The 17,553-nt window shown below is 37.5% G+C and overlaps 7 protein-coding genes across 7 annotated transcripts; 2 read left to right on the forward strand and 5 right to left on the reverse strand.

Annotated features, from left to right (window-relative positions):
• Window positions 1–844: 844 nt before the first annotated feature.
• On the reverse strand, window positions 845–3,037 carry EV154DRAFT_601757 (uncharacterized protein). Its single transcript, XM_051607248.1, has 3 exons — window positions 2,924–3,037; window positions 2,518–2,856; window positions 845–2,452 (listed from the first exon to the last, which is right to left on the reverse strand). Exons 1-3 carry the CDS (start codon window positions 2,978–2,980, stop codon window positions 950–952), a joined length of 1,899 nt encoding a protein of 632 aa, XP_051458645.1. The 5' UTR covers window positions 2,981–3,037; the 3' UTR covers window positions 845–949.
• Window positions 3,038–3,152: 115 nt separating this feature from the next.
• Window positions 3,153–5,301, reverse strand: EV154DRAFT_505224 (malic enzyme; the record flags this gene model as incomplete). Its single annotated transcript, XM_051601150.1, has 6 exons — window positions 3,153–3,768; window positions 3,839–3,963; window positions 4,038–4,400; window positions 4,457–4,858; window positions 4,911–5,116; window positions 5,182–5,301. Coding segments are annotated over 6 exons (1,793 nt in total), but the record flags the coding sequence as incomplete, so codon positions are not given.
• EV154DRAFT_601759 (uncharacterized protein) lies at window positions 5,302–7,496 on the reverse strand. Its single transcript, XM_051607249.1, has 7 exons — window positions 7,008–7,496; window positions 6,892–6,958; window positions 6,485–6,806; window positions 6,295–6,411; window positions 6,150–6,229; window positions 5,964–6,099; window positions 5,302–5,906 (listed from the first exon to the last, which is right to left on the reverse strand). The coding sequence occupies exons 1-7, from the start codon at window positions 7,107–7,109 to the stop codon at window positions 5,603–5,605; spliced, it is 1,128 nt and encodes a 375-aa protein (XP_051458647.1). The 5' UTR covers window positions 7,110–7,496; the 3' UTR covers window positions 5,302–5,602.
• A 696-nt stretch (window positions 7,497–8,192) lies between these two features.
• Window positions 8,193–10,255, forward strand: EV154DRAFT_418880 (uncharacterized protein; the record flags this gene model as incomplete). Its single annotated transcript, XM_051595864.1, has 3 exons — window positions 8,193–8,390; window positions 8,498–8,984; window positions 9,408–10,255. 3 exons carry the CDS (start codon window positions 8,193–8,195, stop codon window positions 10,253–10,255), a joined length of 1,533 nt encoding a protein of 510 aa, XP_051458648.1.
• Window positions 10,254–10,948, reverse strand: EV154DRAFT_505235 (RGS domain-containing protein). Its single transcript, XM_051601151.1, has one exon. It carries the CDS (start codon window positions 10,917–10,919, stop codon window positions 10,326–10,328), a length of 594 nt encoding a protein of 197 aa, XP_051458649.1. The 5' UTR covers window positions 10,920–10,948; the 3' UTR covers window positions 10,254–10,325.
• Window positions 10,949–14,095: 3,147 nt separating this feature from the next.
• On the forward strand, window positions 14,096–14,829 carry EV154DRAFT_418995 (small GTPase superfamily; the record flags this gene model as incomplete). Its single annotated transcript, XM_051595871.1, has 4 exons — window positions 14,096–14,209; window positions 14,260–14,457; window positions 14,513–14,650; window positions 14,674–14,829. 4 exons carry the CDS (start codon window positions 14,096–14,098, stop codon window positions 14,827–14,829), a joined length of 606 nt encoding a protein of 201 aa, XP_051458650.1.
• Window positions 14,646–16,342, reverse strand: EV154DRAFT_195254 (uncharacterized protein). Its single transcript, XM_051594306.1, has 5 exons — window positions 15,995–16,342; window positions 15,860–15,924; window positions 15,629–15,805; window positions 15,477–15,576; window positions 14,646–15,416 (listed from the first exon to the last, which is right to left on the reverse strand). Exons 1-5 carry the CDS (start codon window positions 16,152–16,154, stop codon window positions 15,139–15,141), a joined length of 780 nt encoding a protein of 259 aa, XP_051458651.1. The 5' UTR covers window positions 16,155–16,342; the 3' UTR covers window positions 14,646–15,138.
• Window positions 16,343–17,553: the final 1,211 nt, after the last annotated feature.

Below are 17,553 nucleotides of genomic sequence, written 5' to 3' on the forward strand. Positions count from 1 at the left end.
CAAATCAAAATCTGTTAAGCAATTAAAAAGTATTAATGGAAGTGTATGTATGTGGTTAAAAAACCAATTTAAATAAAAATACTATTGCTCATCTCCTTTACAATAATTTTCCATATTGTTGACATCTAAACAGACGAAATTTCACGAGTATTAATACTTATGACTATTCTTTCATATGGTTACCATTTCAAAAATTAAAATGATCATCCTATGTCAATGGACGTTTCTTGTTACATTAAGTTAGATCTAAGAGCAGGTAGGTGTCATCATTCATCACAAAATGAATAACGACACAATAATTTTTAAATAGGGCTACGCATGGTTTAATTCGTAGTATAAGAATTATATCATTATTGGTGATTAATTGTAGCAGTCCGTAGATATAGATTTTCACAAATAATAACACCATCAAAAGGAAAGAGTAACCAATAATTAATCCATAAGTTACTTTTCGCCTAAATTCTAATCAACTACGGCTACAAACAAAACACTGCAAAAGGATCCATCTGTTTGGAAGGGAAGATTATTTGGCATATGTACTTCTATGTCAGGACTGCTTTGGTTTTGTTTTAGGCAGAGAGATTGATGTAAAGTTACACACATATCACAAACATAATTATCTGTAATCCCCGCACTCTTTGGGTTGGTTGGTTTTTCCTATTCTGTACGCTGTATTTGTACAAGTCTATCATGCAGGCTTAGGGTCTCTTACCTCATTATGTTTATGAAACAAGTATATGATTTGAGTGTCCTAATACATACAAATTAAACTGTTATGACTTGGGCAATTGAAGTGATATAATGTCGCGTATTTCTGTAATATAAATATTTGTCCAAAGATCTTAAAAAATAAAAAATAAATATATTTACAGGGTTGCTATTAAAGATAAGATATATATATATGTGTGTGTGTGTGAGTGGAGCTAGGGGAAGTAGGGGTAAAGAAGAGTTATTTTTCTTCTTGTATTAAGTTATTCAAGGTGTTTGCTCTGAGAGATCTTCTAGGAGAAGAAGGATCGGTTCGTAAATTGCGATTTTTAATCTGGCTGGGTTCTTCACTTTTTCGTCTTCTAACGACGTCATTGCGATGCCGTTGGTCGTTGGAAGAGATATCACTATGACTGACGCTTCTAACACCCCAATATTTCCTCTTGTATTTTCCTGAACCGATGGTGCGTTCTTCCAATTCATCAGGAATGACGACCATACCTGCAGCGACACTAACTCTTCTACCGGAAGGATTGATGATGGGTCTATCGGGTAACATGCTGGAAGGTAAGCGTTGATTTTGTTGATCCTCGTCCGTATCCCAAGGCAAGCTTTCCTCATAAGCTTGTTGATTATTTCGCTGTAATTCCTCTTCCATGACCAACCAATGTTCACGATTTTCTGCCAACGTTTTTAATAGTTCATCTGATTTTGGGAATAAAGCGGCGAATATTTCGAAATAAGGACTGACGACGAAATCGCCAAAGCGTAATCCAATGGTGGTTTGACTGGTTGCATTTCTATCCATATTAGGAGAAACCTCTAAGCCATTTTCTCTCTCGGCGTCTCCCTGACGAAAGAATTCTTCGCAGACCAGATTGGACCAGCTGAGACAGATGGGCCATGGTCTGAGCGCATTGGAAATATCAGCTGCGTGCAAGATGATCTGGCAGAGAATCAATCGTTGTTGAGGCTCCATGATATAATTCGGTGGCGTATAAATGATTTTGTCAATGCCATTCACGTTCATGGTGGTCGTCACCAGATCAATACCCGATAGATGGTGATGACGTTTAGTTTCATCAGGCTCTTCTTCTTCCTCTTCCTCTTCGGGACTAGCTGGTAAAATAGGCATTGTTTTTAAGCACAGTGGAATCATGTCTTCTTCAAAATAAGACTTTTTACGGAAATACGAGATGGCACTTTTAGCTCCTTGACTCGAAAAGATGTCTTTTACTTGAACATCCCCTTCTCCATCACTCTCACTATGTTCTTCTTCTATGGGTGTTACAATCTCTACTTTTTTATTCTCGGGAATAGTAGATAAAGGTCTATGCTGACAGCAAGGGTGTTGCATTGGCGATCCAGAAGCACTTTCTTCTTCCTCTTCTTCTTCTGTTGTGGTGGGTAAGGAAGGTTGATGTGGGAATGAGCGCTTACCATCTTCCGTATGAGATGAAGCATCCGAGATGATTTCCAACAGATTAGCTAAATTCTCTTGTAATTCATAATGGAAAATCATATCGGTTGCTAAAATCATTTTGATTATGGAAGTACGCAATTCTGGCTCCGTCGTAGGTAACCCTAATAATCCACTGGCCGATTCCAAATGGCGTAATAGTTTATGTCGACTGAGTAGATCCATGGTGATTGTGCAGGAGTAACTCTCCAACACGGATTTGTTACTGTATCGTACGGCTAGATCCGTCTTTAGGTTGACTTGGTAGTTATTGTTCATTCCAGGCTATGTTCATATGATTAGTACTGTAAGTGTGTATATGTGTGTGTGTGAAGAAGAGAGATACTCACATGGCCGATATCATGACATAATCCAGCGATGAGCAATGCAGCCATGTCTATACGCGAGAGATAGGTGGCGACATCATATTGACAAAGCATATGATACAAAACAATGGCGACGTCGACTGCATGATAAAACGAATGATACGCGTTAGGCAAGTAACCATGATCCACATCAATCAGGAAATCCAGGAATTCAGAGGGGGAGATACCGATCGACTCGCATAATCCAAGTCGTTCTGTAAAACCAAGTATAAACCCGTATAATTCTGCACGAGACTTGTCCAGCACGGTAAAGTCGTTTAAGTCTTTCACAATGTACTTGGGATCAAGCACCTTGATCATGCACTATTTGAAAAAAAAAAAGTGTCATTCTTTTTATGCCTGTTTAATAAACACGCATGCTTTCACTTACTCGTTCAATGACAAAAAGATCCTCAGATGATAAAGTGTTGTGCCGTAAGATGAGCATCGTGAGGGAGTCGAGTAATTATTTTTTTAGGGAGAAGGAAAGAAAACGAGAATTTTTTTTTTCTGTTCTAAAAATTGCCTTTATAAAAAAACCCGACAAAACTCACAGCCACTAAAGTTTAGACATCATGCGAATCCACGGTAAAAAAAAAAAAAAAAAAAAAAAAAAAAAATGGAGATGAAACCTAAAAAGGCAATTTCTTTATTGTGTTTCATATCTTACTGGTATCATGGATACCATAACTTTCATCTGTAGGTGACCACATATTTGAGGTAACGTATTCCAAAATCTTTCCATTATCAGCACTTGACTTTAAACGTTGGTCTGTAGCCAATCCTTTATCTAGCGCTTCTTGACACACAGCAGTAGCCACAATACCAGACACCTCGCGAATACGTTTTAACGAAGGATAAAGCCAGCCTTCCGCAATCTCTTCTTCCGTCAGAGAGTCAGCTAATGCCTTGGAACTAGCATAAATCATTTCATTTGAGATATACTTTGGTCTAGCCAACACAGAGCCTAAACCCAACCCGGGAAAGATGTACATGTTATTGCCTTGTCCAGGATATTTAATCTCGCCTGTCGATTCAATCTTATAAGGAGGGAATGCAGTACCACTGGCAAAGATCACTCGGTTGTCGGTAGCAACCATCGCTTCTTCAAAGCTACATTCCGCTTGCGTAGCGGGATTCGATAACGAAAACACGATAGGTTGTTTATTCAACTCGCCAAACCGAGACAAGACTTCATGGCTAAATGCTCCACGCGTAGAAGAGAGACCAATCAGACTAATAAGAAAAAAAAACTGTGTGTGAGTTGAAATCAGTCGAGATGACGTTGTTGAACACTTGTTCTTACACTGTAGGTTGCACATAATTAATAATGTCCATGAGTGCCTTGTACTGTTGTCCCTCATTATCCTGGCGTGCATAATACACCTTATGCTGAGCCAAACGATCGCCCCGATCAGCAGTAACAAGACCCTAATTAATCATAAAAAGAGAGTGTCAATATTTTTTTTTTCTGTGTATGATATGCAGGGGAAAAGGGTGCTTACTTTGGAATCAACAATCCAGAACACCTTTTTGGCTTCCTCTTCCGACATTTTGTGTTCAATCTGGAAATAACTTTGGATTTGTCGTGCAACGCCAATAGCAGCCGATCCGGCACCATAAAATACAATTCGGTGGTCTTGCGGAGCTACATCATTTTCTCGTGCGGTCTTTCGAATAGCGTTCATGACACCCGAAAGAATCACAGCACCTGTGCCTTGAATATCATCATTGAAGCATAGCATTTTGTCTTGATATTTTTCCAACAGTCCAAAGGCATGCTCGGAAGACCAATCTTCGAACTGGATTAACATGTCGGGATATACTGTCTGAAGTGCCTTCAATACATCATCCACCGTTTTATAGAACTTGTTTTGCTTATTAATATCTTTGTAATTAAAACAATTTATCAAGTTTATTTTACCTCCTCATCGGCTGGTCGCTTTTGTCGAAGACCAATGTAGAATTCATCATTTAACAAGCTTTCGTTATTGGTGCCCAAATCCAGAATGATAGGCAAAGTACGACGAGGATCGATACCAGCACAGGCAACATACAATTGAAGTTTACCGATAGGAATACCGATACCGTTGGTACCGAGATCTCCCAAACCCAAGATACGTGAACCATCGGAAATTACACAAATTTCAGGTGAGAAGTCTTCATCTGTACGGTAGTTACGAATTGTCTGACACAACTCTGGTAAGGAAGCCTTGGTCAAGTAAAGTCCATCAGGGACACCAGGGGCAGCTAAGAACGGATAGATAGTGGAATACTCTAGACAGGCTGTGCCCACGGTCGGAGTGTAGATCACGGGAGCCAATTCCTAAAAGCCTGTTTGGTTAGTCATTGCAAATTACTCAACCATTACTACTAACCTCGAGTTCATCCATCACGATTTTGTAGAATAAACGCACATTATTGGTACGTAGTTGGGCCATCAAGATGTACTTTTCTAACAAGTTGGGCTTGGACCGAAGCACACGTAGAGCACGCTTCTTTTGAATTGACAACGTTTCTACTCGAGCAGGTAAAAGACCGTTCAAGCCAAGACTTTGACGCTTAGAGTAATCCATGGCGGTACCTATACCGTGCGGAGTTAGTTGCTTATCAGAAAGAAGGCAACAGGACATTTTTTTTTTCTTTTACCTTCGTTGGAATAACCAGAGCGAGAGATCACATCATGGTGAGTGGTAGTTGTATTGACAACTTTTGTAGTACTACTAGTGGTAGTAGAAGAAGAGAATTGACGGCGAAGAAAGTTCATGATAATAATAAGATAATGAAAAGAAAAGGTAGAACAAAAGCATCCCACCTTTTTATATGCAACTGATCTAATAGATTACGCGATGATATTTATCACGAGCTTTGTAAGAAAACGAGATGATTCATAAAATGATTGGCAAACGGTACAAGTTGAATCACAATGTATGAATCGATCAAATGCTCGCATGCCATTTGCCTATTCCCTTAAAAGTGGTCACATGATACTTTTGAACGCACATGCTTTCTCACCCTTTTTTTTTTTTTTTTTTTGTTTATGCCGCAATTATGTTTATTTTTATTTTACTTAATCAACTTCTTCCATTGATGCCCATTCTTCATAGGATGACACGAATGGACGTGTGGGTAAAGCTGATGAGGATATCCTTTCCCTGGTGTTATTAGTTTCCTCTACGCGGGCTGTCGATCTCCACTCTTGGTAGGGTGGCGCTATAGCAGAAATCCACGTATCGGAGTCCACTGCTTGTGCTCGATCAATAATATCTTCTAAGGGGACTAATAAATGATGGGGTAGTCTAGATGATGATGTTATATCCTCCTCTTCTTCTTCTTCATCATCTTCTTCATCTTGTCCATAAGCAGGCTGTCGACTAACGGTGGCATCTCGAGTCAATATCACAAATGTAAAATCTCCCATCGTAACTTACCATACTGGACAGGAAGTCTTGATATTTAACCAGCGACTGATGCAAGCTCCATGAAATTTATGATGGCAGGGTAAATCAAAAATCTCCAAGGTTGTACCAAACGTATCTTGACAAATAATACATTCTTCATCGACATCTATCACAGAGTCTAAATATTACATCTATAAAAAGTGCCATCTAACGTACCGGGATCTGTTGATATCAAGACGTTTTTATTCAAATTGGCCAGGATGTGCTGAATAGAGGGCGTGGTGGTTGTTTCGATACTATTTAAAAAAGAGTGAGTTTGAAAAGAGATTAAATGGTGCAACCCGTGTTATATCTAAATTACTCTTGAGTATAATCGGATAAAATATCTGCAAGATTATCCAGAAAGCTTCGTTGGTGGTAATTGTCCAAGCCATCGCCTTCTTCTGATTCCTCGTCGGACCGATTGCTGTACATTGTGCTGTTGGGGGGTGAGGTGGGGGAGGAGTTAAATTTAGCATGAAGTATACAATGATTAATCATAGAAAACTCACTCTAGTAAACGACCTATTCGTGCAAAGGGTAGTTGGAATATGCTGGTGGTTGTTTCGTTATTATTATTTTCTCGCTGTTCAAACAAGATATTATAAGCGACGATATCATCCACCACTTCCTCTTCTTCTTCGGTCTCTTCAGCCATCATGGATTCCACAATAAATTCGTTTAGACTAGCTGTTTGTCCCATCATCCTTGTTGAACTTGTGATATTTCTGGCCATGGGATGATTGTAAATGGATGATAATTGTTCATATAAACATCGTTCCTCCAGCATTTCTTCGTCATCATCGTCGTCATCATCTTCTCCTTCATGTATAACTATTTTATTATGTTTTTTTTTCGTGAATTAGTTTTTCTATCCTTCAACAATATAATATATAGGGTTCGAATTATTCGCTTTTACAAAAAAAATCTAGTTCTCTATTGAAATCTCCTCCGTCCATTGCATTATCTTCTATCACTGTAGGTATCTTATTTTTTGTCAATAAGAGCACCCCCTTTATTTACTAAAACACTCACCTCTTCAATGTAATTACACCCACACACCGAACATGCTGCCATGGGTGTCAGAACAACTCCTCTTCTTTCTTCGCAATCGTGACAATAAAAAGTACCAGACATTTCAACAAAAAAAAAAAGAAGAGAGAAAAAAGGTTAAAATGTAATCATAATAAAAAGGAGAGCAATAAAGGTCACTGTGGATCACGTGTCCTTAAGGGGTTCCCTTCAGGAGGAGTGGGGTGCGGTTCACGAAACATCCCATGCGGTCCGTGTGTGGGCGGCCCATTTGCCATTAGACTTATTTGGCTTGTTAGCCCCCCCCCCCCATTAGTGACGCTTATAAACAGCCCAAATGAAACCAAAAGAATGGTATATGTACCACAATTGACTTTTACGACCCAGCTGCTGTTGAAAAGAAGATGCCCGTACCCCATCATGATCGGACTGAACCTTTTGCCCGAGTCTTTTTAAGCAGGAATTTGTATCAACTCTGAGTTGCAATTGCCCTCCATATCATGCTTATTTAGGAACCTGAAGTTAACTTGACTTTCCTATTTGTTACCAGTGGGATTAAAACACTCTTCATTTATTTATTTAATTTTTAGTCGCAATAAAAACCACTCATTACTGTTGTAGCTTTTTTGTGATGGGAGTACCACTTATTAATACTATAATAAAAATTAAAGTAATTGGATGAGAATAATAAAATGTTGGGTAAAGGAAGAATATCTACATATCAAAAATTTATCAAATCGGATCTCCTATTATACTCGTAAGTATGTGTTTAATTATAGTAAACATTACTTGTTTGGCATTGGATGGCAGTTGCTAACCATGAGCTTTAACGGGGCAACCAACCATGATCTAGTTACTGTGCCTAGAAACATATTTTCTGTTTCAATTTCATCTACTTGAAATCGCAGTAAGGGCGCTTATAATTATTCGGGTTTTTCTGCTTATTCATCATTCAGAACCTTTAGCCTCTTTCAAACCGAATAAGCATGTATACATGAATACACAAAATGAAAAAGAGATAACAATGATAAAGGTTGATTGGCTATGGTGTCAGAATACTGGCCAATTATAATCTTTGCTCGTGATCGGAGTGTGCAGTTGTCAGGCGTCCCAGGTTGAGGAGGGGGAAAAAAGAATTTTTTTTTATGCTCTTTTTTTTTATACACACATATTTTTTTATTAACGGGAATGGAAGACACTACATTGAAACGAAAAAGAGGAACGAGTATTCAACCCCGTTGGTACAACCAAGCATATTTACTATTTTTAGCGCTACGTCAACATCCAGAAAATAGTCTACCTCGTATACAACTTATTGATGCTGCGATTGAATTAGACAAAAAGATTGGTGTCGAGTTACAATTACCCAGAGTCTTTCGAGGCAAAGTGAGTATCTGAATTACTTATACATTTTTAAAAAACGCGTCCAGAGGGAACACCTACTGATAAATCCATGTTCTTTTTCTTTTTATTTTCTTTTTTTTCATATGAAGACGCCAAAAAACTCCGCGTCTGCCACGTTGACAAACAATAGTGATCGTTACTTTATCGCCTTCAAACCAGAAGGTTCTAAATCCACGCATTTCAAACTCGCTTACACCCCTGGAAATGTTGGGGATGCTGTCAAAGAATACAACAGTTGGTGCACTAAACTTGTAGAACACGATTGGCCTTTTTGCTTTGGTGTGCCTAAACAACAGATCGAACCTCACTATCATACTCCAGTTTCGCATACCGATGATTCCGATTCGATAGATGCCATGGATAAAGACCTTGTACACCTTAAGTTGCATGATCAATCACCCTCGGAAATTCAGCCTGCGGTAGATAGCTCGATTATCAGTCAAAACGAGGAAGATAAGGCTGATACAGTAACCATAAAAACAGCGGAAATTACAGACGACACAAAGATGAATAAGGATATGGAAGATGATTCGGAAACAGAGGAAGGGGATCATACTATGGAGGATCCAGATACAAGTAGTAATATAGGTACACCAGATCCAAATCAAAGTGTGAATACGGTAGACACGAGTAACATCACAGATACGCCAAATGCAGATCAAAATACAGATATATCAGTGGCAGATCCAAGTACAGATACACCAGTGGCAGATCAAAGTACAAATACACCAGTGGTAGAACAAAATACAGATACACTAATGACAGATCAAGGTAAAAATACACCAGTGACAGATCAAAGTGCAAATACACCAGTGGCAGATCAAAGTGCAAATACACCAGTGGCAGATCAAAGTGCAAATATATCAGATGCGGATGACTCAAATACAAATAGTACAGATGCAGGCAGAAAACTAAATGTGCAGGTGTATATCGAACATATGGACACACAAGACGAAAGCACCAAACCAACACGACCAAAGAAACAGCCGATTCCACCAGAACCATTTATTACACTGGAACAACTTGACCTGAGCAACATCCCACAGAGTTGGCGTGATATTGTTCGAGTGGCTCCATCAAGGATCCCGTTTGGAGGTAATGGATTATTTGCGAAACGTAAACTTCCTTATAATACTCCGATTGGATTTTATTTTGGAGTGCCCATGACAGAAGACGAATTTGATTCGCTCAAAGACCGAGTGGGAAGATCCAGCGAATATTCCATCATGTACCGTCGTACAGTACTAGACGCGACAGATGACGAAGGACAACCCATCACAGATGAAGACAGCCCACGGTTCTGTCCATTTCATTACATGAACGAAACGTCATCACAAAAGACAGCTTCAGTGGCATTTGTGGAGGGAGCGATTGTGAATCAAATCATCTGTTGGACTAAAAAAGACATTGAGGAAGGAGAAGAATTACTCGTGTGGTACGGTAAAGATGTGCATCGTTATTGGACAGAAGAAGAAGAAGAAGCCAATCGAAAGAAGGAACACAAGGAAAGTAAAGTGGAAAAAACACGTCTGGTACAAGAGCGAAAGATGGATCGATTACTTCAACGCCAGGAAAGGGAAAGAGCTTTACAGGAGAAAAAGAAACGTAAAGAATTAATGAAGCTGGATAAATTAGAACAGGAACGTATAAAGAAATTAAAAAGACAGGAGAACAAAAAGACCAAGAAAGTGGTTGTGCAGGAAGAGGAATTGTTAGTGCCTGAAAAAGGTCAATTGATTATCGTGGATGAATCTGGTGCTTTTTTCTCACAGGATGAATTGGACCAACAGCGACTTTGTACCACACAACCCATGAAGGACATCATTCTCGTCAACTACAGCGAATAAAAAAAAAAGGAAAAAAAAAATATATATATATAGTCTTTTTTTATTAACATGGGGATCAGGTATATTAATGTCATTGCCATGTGGGTTTGGGTGACATGGGAGGAGAATCAAGAGATGCCAGTGGATAACGACTCTTGAGTGAAGTCGTGATTCTCTTTAAAAGCGACTTCTTTTTCAGCCTACTGGGATCCGTGGCAAATGGTATAAAGGCACTGATTCTTAACAGTTCGATAACAGCATTACAGGCTGGATCCAATAAATTCGGATGATAACACTGCTGTCGTTGATACGAGCTTAATAACTGATGTCTTATTTCATATGGAATATTAATTTCTTGCGTTGCATCCGTCAGTATGAATGTTTGAAGGATAATTTCGAATTTATTCTTGAGTGTTTCAAACAAAAGAATCTCTTTGCTGTCTTCGGGCTGATGCTTATAATCAAATTCACCGTCAAAGTAGGCACTGCATCTTTCCTTGTAATCCATGACAGCTTGATAAAACATCAAGTTTTCATTACAGTATGTTTGTTTCAAATATTCAGAGAAATCAAACAAACTAAACGGACTCGATGTTTTATCAGATAGCACCATCTCCAGTGTCAAGCCATCAGGCGTTTCAAATACGGATCCAAACCCATGCACGATATCTGAGAACACAACCATTTTTTAATTATTAAGAAAAGAAGAGAAAACCCTTAATTTTTTTTTTTTTTTTTTTTTTTTTTTCACAATTAATGTGGGGGAGGACAGTAAAATCACATGCATCCAATCAGAGAGGATCGGTACCTTATTTAAATGTGTAGATACTTTGCTCAGAAATTATTGGCACACTTCAGGAAACTAAATTGTACAGTCCCCGGATTTCATTTTCACAAGTGCTTAATACTTTGTGTAGCCACCTTTAGTTTCCATCACAGCCTTACACCAAGAGTTCATACTTGCAACCAATTTTTCTATAAATGACTTAGGGTAGCACTCATCACGAAGAACTGCTTTTAAATAATGGCTATTTTGGATGTGATATCTACAGCCCCCTACGCGTCTCTTCAAGTTAGCCCAGACGTGCTTAATTTTATTGAATGTCTAGATGATATCTCTCTTCTTCTTTTCTGATCACCCTGCCATCACTATCTTGAACGTTGAACTTAGACTCATCTATCTAAATGACGTTCTGGTGTCCAATTCATTTTATTTTAGCTTAAGAAAGTCTTCTTTGCACCCGAAACCGTTTATGGTTGCATACTTGCTCAAAGTCTGTCGTTTTATGTCAATTCCAGCGGTCTTCTTTGTCAGTTACAAATGGCATAAGTGGCTCTTGCCTAAAGCTGCGTACAACTGTACGTTGATCTCTTTTAAGCAACTTAAATTAATCTCCTTTACATTTACCTCGTTTCATTGGGTCGTCTTCGCTACTGCCTCGACGGAAGTCTTGAGTCTTTGGAAAATATGTAAGCCTGGGGAAATATATGTATGTTTGAATCAATAACTTTGTGGGTCTATTTACAGATGTTTCCATTATAAGTGAAGGCTGAAACATTATGGGTGATTAAATAATCAATTATATCATCCTGACATAAACCAGTTCTTGTTTATCAGTCTATAAATAAAACGCGTTCACACACTTTTCTCTTCCCTTTTCTTCTCAATCTTTTAATAATACTTATTTCTCTTCTCTTTTTTTTTTCTGTATAAAAGTGATCCCTATTGTAAAAAGGTTAGTACATAATGGCTTTTGTTTTTTCAAAAACGCTATAATATTACAGGTCTCTTAGGGACAGCCAAATTTTCTTAGGGACAGCCATTTTTCTTAGGGACAGCCAGGGTGCGCGTAGTCGTAATGTTGGGATTATGATACTTTTATAGACATCAAGAGGCCAATATAACTTAACAGCTTGAAACATATACACATTTATTACAACCAACATAGTTTAAACCAGTATATGTGTTTTACGGCTTACTTTCAGCTTCTCGTTTGGACTTTATCTTAATATTTCTGCGTAAGATTAAGATCAAACGAGCTCAAAGGCGAAAGAGTGATGATAGAATTGTGATTTTTACATTGTTTTTGATTGTATATCCTGGTTCCCCAGGTCTACAGAACATCCAAATCAGAGATCTTACGTTGCGACTACGTACACTTTGGCTGTCCCTAAGGAAAATTTGGCTGTCCCTAAGAAAAGCGTATAAAAATTCTCCCGTTAAAGGTATATACTTTTATAATATGGATTGCATGACCCGCTTAAATATCGTAAATGACAGATCTACTAGATATAAAATCATATTGTTGAATTTATATCTTGATGGGTTGGAAGAAACCCCTTTCCTATCAAACCCAAAAATATAAAAAAGATAAACTTCATAATAAGTAGTTATTAGAATACTCGTGCTCCCGTGTCACTATATGAGACATGAACGTTACCTTGAAGCCAACTCTAACAAGCGGAATTCAGATATCACCAGATGGAAGACTAGAGTACAGATATAGTGCCCGGACAATTATGCTAAATATGATCAGGATCAATTGATTCATATCAGCAGAGTTTTTAAGTCTATTTATACCCTAATAAGCATCTTCATTTATCTCGTTATTTTATAAGTTTATTTTTGATCATTCACCACGAAATTGCTTAAAGTACCTCTGACAAAAACAACGAAATTATTGCTGATAGAATTGAAAACAGCAGCAAAAAAAGCTACAACAAGATTGGATCTGCCCTCTCCAAAAGCATTGTGACATATGGAAAGATTATATAAATTAAAATAGGATTTCTTCAATATGAGCTTACAAAATATTCCATTTTAAGATTTTAGAGTTATATATATATTATTCACAAATGTTGTGGTGATATAATGGAAAACCCCTTCAAGATCGCTAAAGAAAACACTGCTGTATGCTTCTTTGATTCTACTGGAAATCGTCTATTTTTCCAAAAGTTTCTCTCTCTTGAGTTCACTTTTAACAGCAGACGAATATTTCTCAATAGGATTGTTTTAGGAGAGCATGGAGGGAAATGTATACAACCGTAGTCACAACTGGTGATACAACGTTCGATGTATTTTGAGGTATGAATTGGAGCATTGTTAATGACAATACAAGGTCCTTTAAACTATTCATAATTATCTAAGACGTCTAAGGAACATTTGACGAAGCGAATAGTAAGGCCTGTTATTACACCCCTTCCAACTTTAGCAACGAGGTCATTACTGCCTAATCCTCTCTTCTTAAATAATGTTGTGGATCGGCGCAGCTGGATATTTACAATCACGACCCACCTTTTTTCCATTATTTAGCTCTAAGACATCTGATGATTCTTTTTTAACACAATTTAAGCCGTACGCCTATTAACCACCCAACTGCTTTGCTGTTTGTCCAGGAATCATAAATATTTCATTAACTAAGAACCAGCCGTTGTTATTTGACAGCGTTATCATGTTTCATATATGAACGAAATTTTTGTTTTTATTTTTGTATTTTATTGGGCTTTTGTGATATTTTCAGGTGGTTTACAGTCCAAATCCTCATCATACTTAGTTATGAAATGGATAGAATCTGCTTCAGTATCTAATAGCTATTTTGAGGAGCATATTTTCGCTTTGATCCACAACTTCATCTTATTACCATTTCCGTAGATAAAGCGTTTTACGCTCATTTTACTTCAAATGTACGCAGAAGTTAAGTGAGCACTTGTGAAAATAAAATTCGGGGACTGTGAATTCTAAAAATAACTCCGTGCAATTTAGTTTCCTGAAGTGTGCTGAAAAAGTGTAAAAAAAAAAAAACTTTTATATTTTGGTGTTTTTAGGTCTTCCTTTCATACCAAATATAAAATAATCAAATTATGGCCCGTACCACACTGCGTACAACACTACGTAAAAAAGTGGTGATTGTGGGTGATGGTGCGTGTGGAAAGACAAGTTGTCTGATTGTCTATCAAAACGGCAAGTTTCCCGAGGTAAAAAGCGAGACTTGACATGTATTGATAAGATATTAAACTTAGTGTAGAAATACTTGCCGACAGTTTTCGAAAATTACATCTCTCGAGTGGATTTGGATCATAAAACAGTGGAACTAGCCTTATGGGATACAGCAGGGCAGGAGGACTATGATCGATTACGCCCACTCTCTTACTTTGAAACTGACGTTGTTGTAATATGCTATGCTGTCGATAACCAAAACTCCTTTCAAAATGTTAGGGACAAGGTAAAAATTAGACTTTACAGTTCGGGAGACATATGGACTTATGTTTAACTTATAGTGGCTGCCCGAGGTCAAACACTATTGTGGAAATAATGTGTCGTTAGTATTAGCTGGTCTCAAAATCGATTTACGTTCGGAATCCAACAAAACCATCAGTCAACAACAGGTACACAACCATAGTCACACGCCTATCAAAGTGAACTTATTCTGTATATATAGGGCATCAAGTTAGCAAAAGAGATTGGAGCAAAGTATGGTGAATGTAGCGCAAAAGCTAATATAGCTGTCAAGGATGTGATCCGACTTGCTGCGCGTGTCGCTGTAAAGCCTAAAAAACTTTTAAAAAGAAGAAATCTTCATTGTAATATCCTTTAAACCAATCACCATTTTTTTTTTTTTTTTTAGATTGTATATACATATATATTTTTAACTTATGCCCTTTTTATTTATATTCCCTTTTCTTTTTACAACTTCTTATCCCCCCTATATATGATATATGCCCACTCTATATAAAATTTAATAAATATTGATACAATTACGACAGATTAAAAAAAACAAGGTGATACAATCGGCTTACATCCGACATCCGAAAGCCACGATATTTCTTAGCGCGCGTGTTAAAGGGAGATGATTATTATTAGTAGATTATATATTATGGTAAAAAGAAAAGGAGAAGGTATGCTTTCAGTTATTAGTAGTAGTATTGGTTGTGGTGGTGTTATTATTGCTGTTGACAAGAGAGAGTCGAATGGCTTCCATGACGAGTACATCTTCAAGATCCATATCTGCAAATGAATCATAAATCGTATTATTACTGCCATTATCATGACGCAATGAAAATGTTGGTTGCCTCGTTCGTCGTCGTTCTCCATTATTCAATTGCACTCGTCTCCTGCGTGTCGTACCCACAGATGATGCACGTCTTTCCTCCAACATTTCTTCCCATCTTGGTCTCACTGTGTCTATATTCCACACAAATTATCAGCATTTATCTCTTTACACATACACTCACAAGCACTTACCTACAAGCACCACGTCAGGATCCGTGGGCTCTACTCTCCATTTTCTGCGGTCCATTTCATCATTCTTTTTAAACAGATCGGATCGTCTCTTTTTGAATGACTAGTATCACACTCAGTACCCTTTCTACATACTATAAAAAAGAGGTGCTTACCGTGTAGTGCTTGCTCCAGACGGGAGGAATATACAACACGCCAAAATTAGGTTGCACACAAAAGGGGCAAACTGCTGGCACAAGCGGAGAAGACGAAGATCGCCGGAGTTGTAAAAAGCATTCAGTGCAAATCGACTTATCACAACACCGTGTTCGGTTCATTTTAGAAGGATAAAACTAATCAATTAAGGTGAGTACATATACAAAGGATACTTATAGAATGAAATATACCAGGAAACATATAGGGCATTCAGTTTCGTAGGACATGTCGTTATCCATACAAATATCATTGGATCCTGATAACGAGATTAAATATCCTTAATTTGTGACCCCACATTTTTTTTTTCTTTTTTTTTTTTTTTTTACCTTGATAAAAAGGTGCTAATTGCCCTTTGCGAATCAAGGCTCGAACAATTTGTGCATCGTAATCCGTGTCGCTACTGTAAATACCATAAGGGTTCAACGTACCATAGTCTAGACTCGAAGAAGGTCCTATATGCATTACTCTGGAACACGTAGTTCCCATTGTTGTTGTTATTCTGAGTTTATGTGAGAGAAAAAAAAGAAAAAGAAAAAAAAAACCTGGGAAATGGTGTTCAAGTAGTCACACTATTTTTTTTTCTAATCAAATCTAGATCACACATTGAATTGGCTAAGCATCTGTATGTGTGTATGCAGAGTAAACACGACAACACCGGGCATAATGATTTCATTACGTGTGCATATCTGAAACTGGTACACCATGTTAATGATTACTTTTCCATTAAAAACCTGTTTGCCTCATGCACAAAGCATCATTGTCCACTCATCCACTCTGATTACACACTCTCACAGCATCAATAGCGTTCCTCTAGCAATCGATCCATACTCGCTTAATTGACTGCCTTTCCCACGTGGATATATTTACTGGTTGATCTCCAATGCTGAATATGATTGGTCAAATTTGTCACTCGCTTCGTTATAAATATTAAGAACTGCTGTCAAACACAGGGCCATTCTAATCTTTTTAAAAAGTTTATAGTCAATTGAATCCGTATTGATATATGGTCCTATTTTATTCATCAACAATACTTTTTTAACCTTTTACTTTTATTATATGTCATGCCTAAAAAAAAGTTGAAATGTTGGCGAAACCTAGAAATTGAAAATCACGAGAAATATCGCTGGTAAATCTCGAGTGTTCTTGCAGCTCTTGCATACCGTTTTATCTGCTTGAGATATTTTATTGAATGATAAAAAAGGTGGTTTTTTATTACACATAATTCTACCCTTTAGCGATTACAATAACATCACCTAAAATTATACTTAGATCACATTTAACACCAGTCATGAGTTTATACCGCAAGATAAATTTGATGCAAATACACGGTCAAGTCTTTGATATGGTGCTTAGTAAAAACAGGAATGATATTCATTTACCATTATGTACCATAAAAGAGTAAATAGTACTTGTACAGCTTTGCGGTAGAGAACAAATTGTTGTAGATTGGAGTTTGCCTGCATCGAAATATTTCTTTGTTTTGACTTTGGTAACATTGTGGTTCGACGATTCCCTTCAGCAGTTATAAATACCAACAAAACTAAAAGTTGTCCTGTTTTATCAGCTGATGAAAAGAGTGAACTCAGCTATTATTTAAATGATAGAATACTATGGAGAAAATCATTAGTTGATTAAATTTGTCGACAGACACTTTCCAGTCCTGAGCTTGATTTTTCTAACGAGTTTACCTTCTATAAGTTGAAAAGCTTGGATTTTAAAGAGCTTTTATCGTGAACAACTCACTATCTTGATAGTTCTTTAGATGATACGTCACAACTAACAAGTTTTGTTATAGGAATCTCGCTAGCATATGTTTGGAAGCGCCTGAGTGTGATGCCCGAAAATATAATCAATTTCAAGTGCAAATAATCAAGAACTGCCCTCC

Source organism: Mucor mucedo (assembly GCF_025094135.1).
Source record: "Mucor mucedo strain NRRL 3635 chromosome Unknown EV154scaffold_35, whole genome shotgun sequence".
NCBI classification, from domain to species: domain Eukaryota; kingdom Fungi; phylum Mucoromycota; class Mucoromycetes; order Mucorales; family Mucoraceae; genus Mucor; species Mucor mucedo.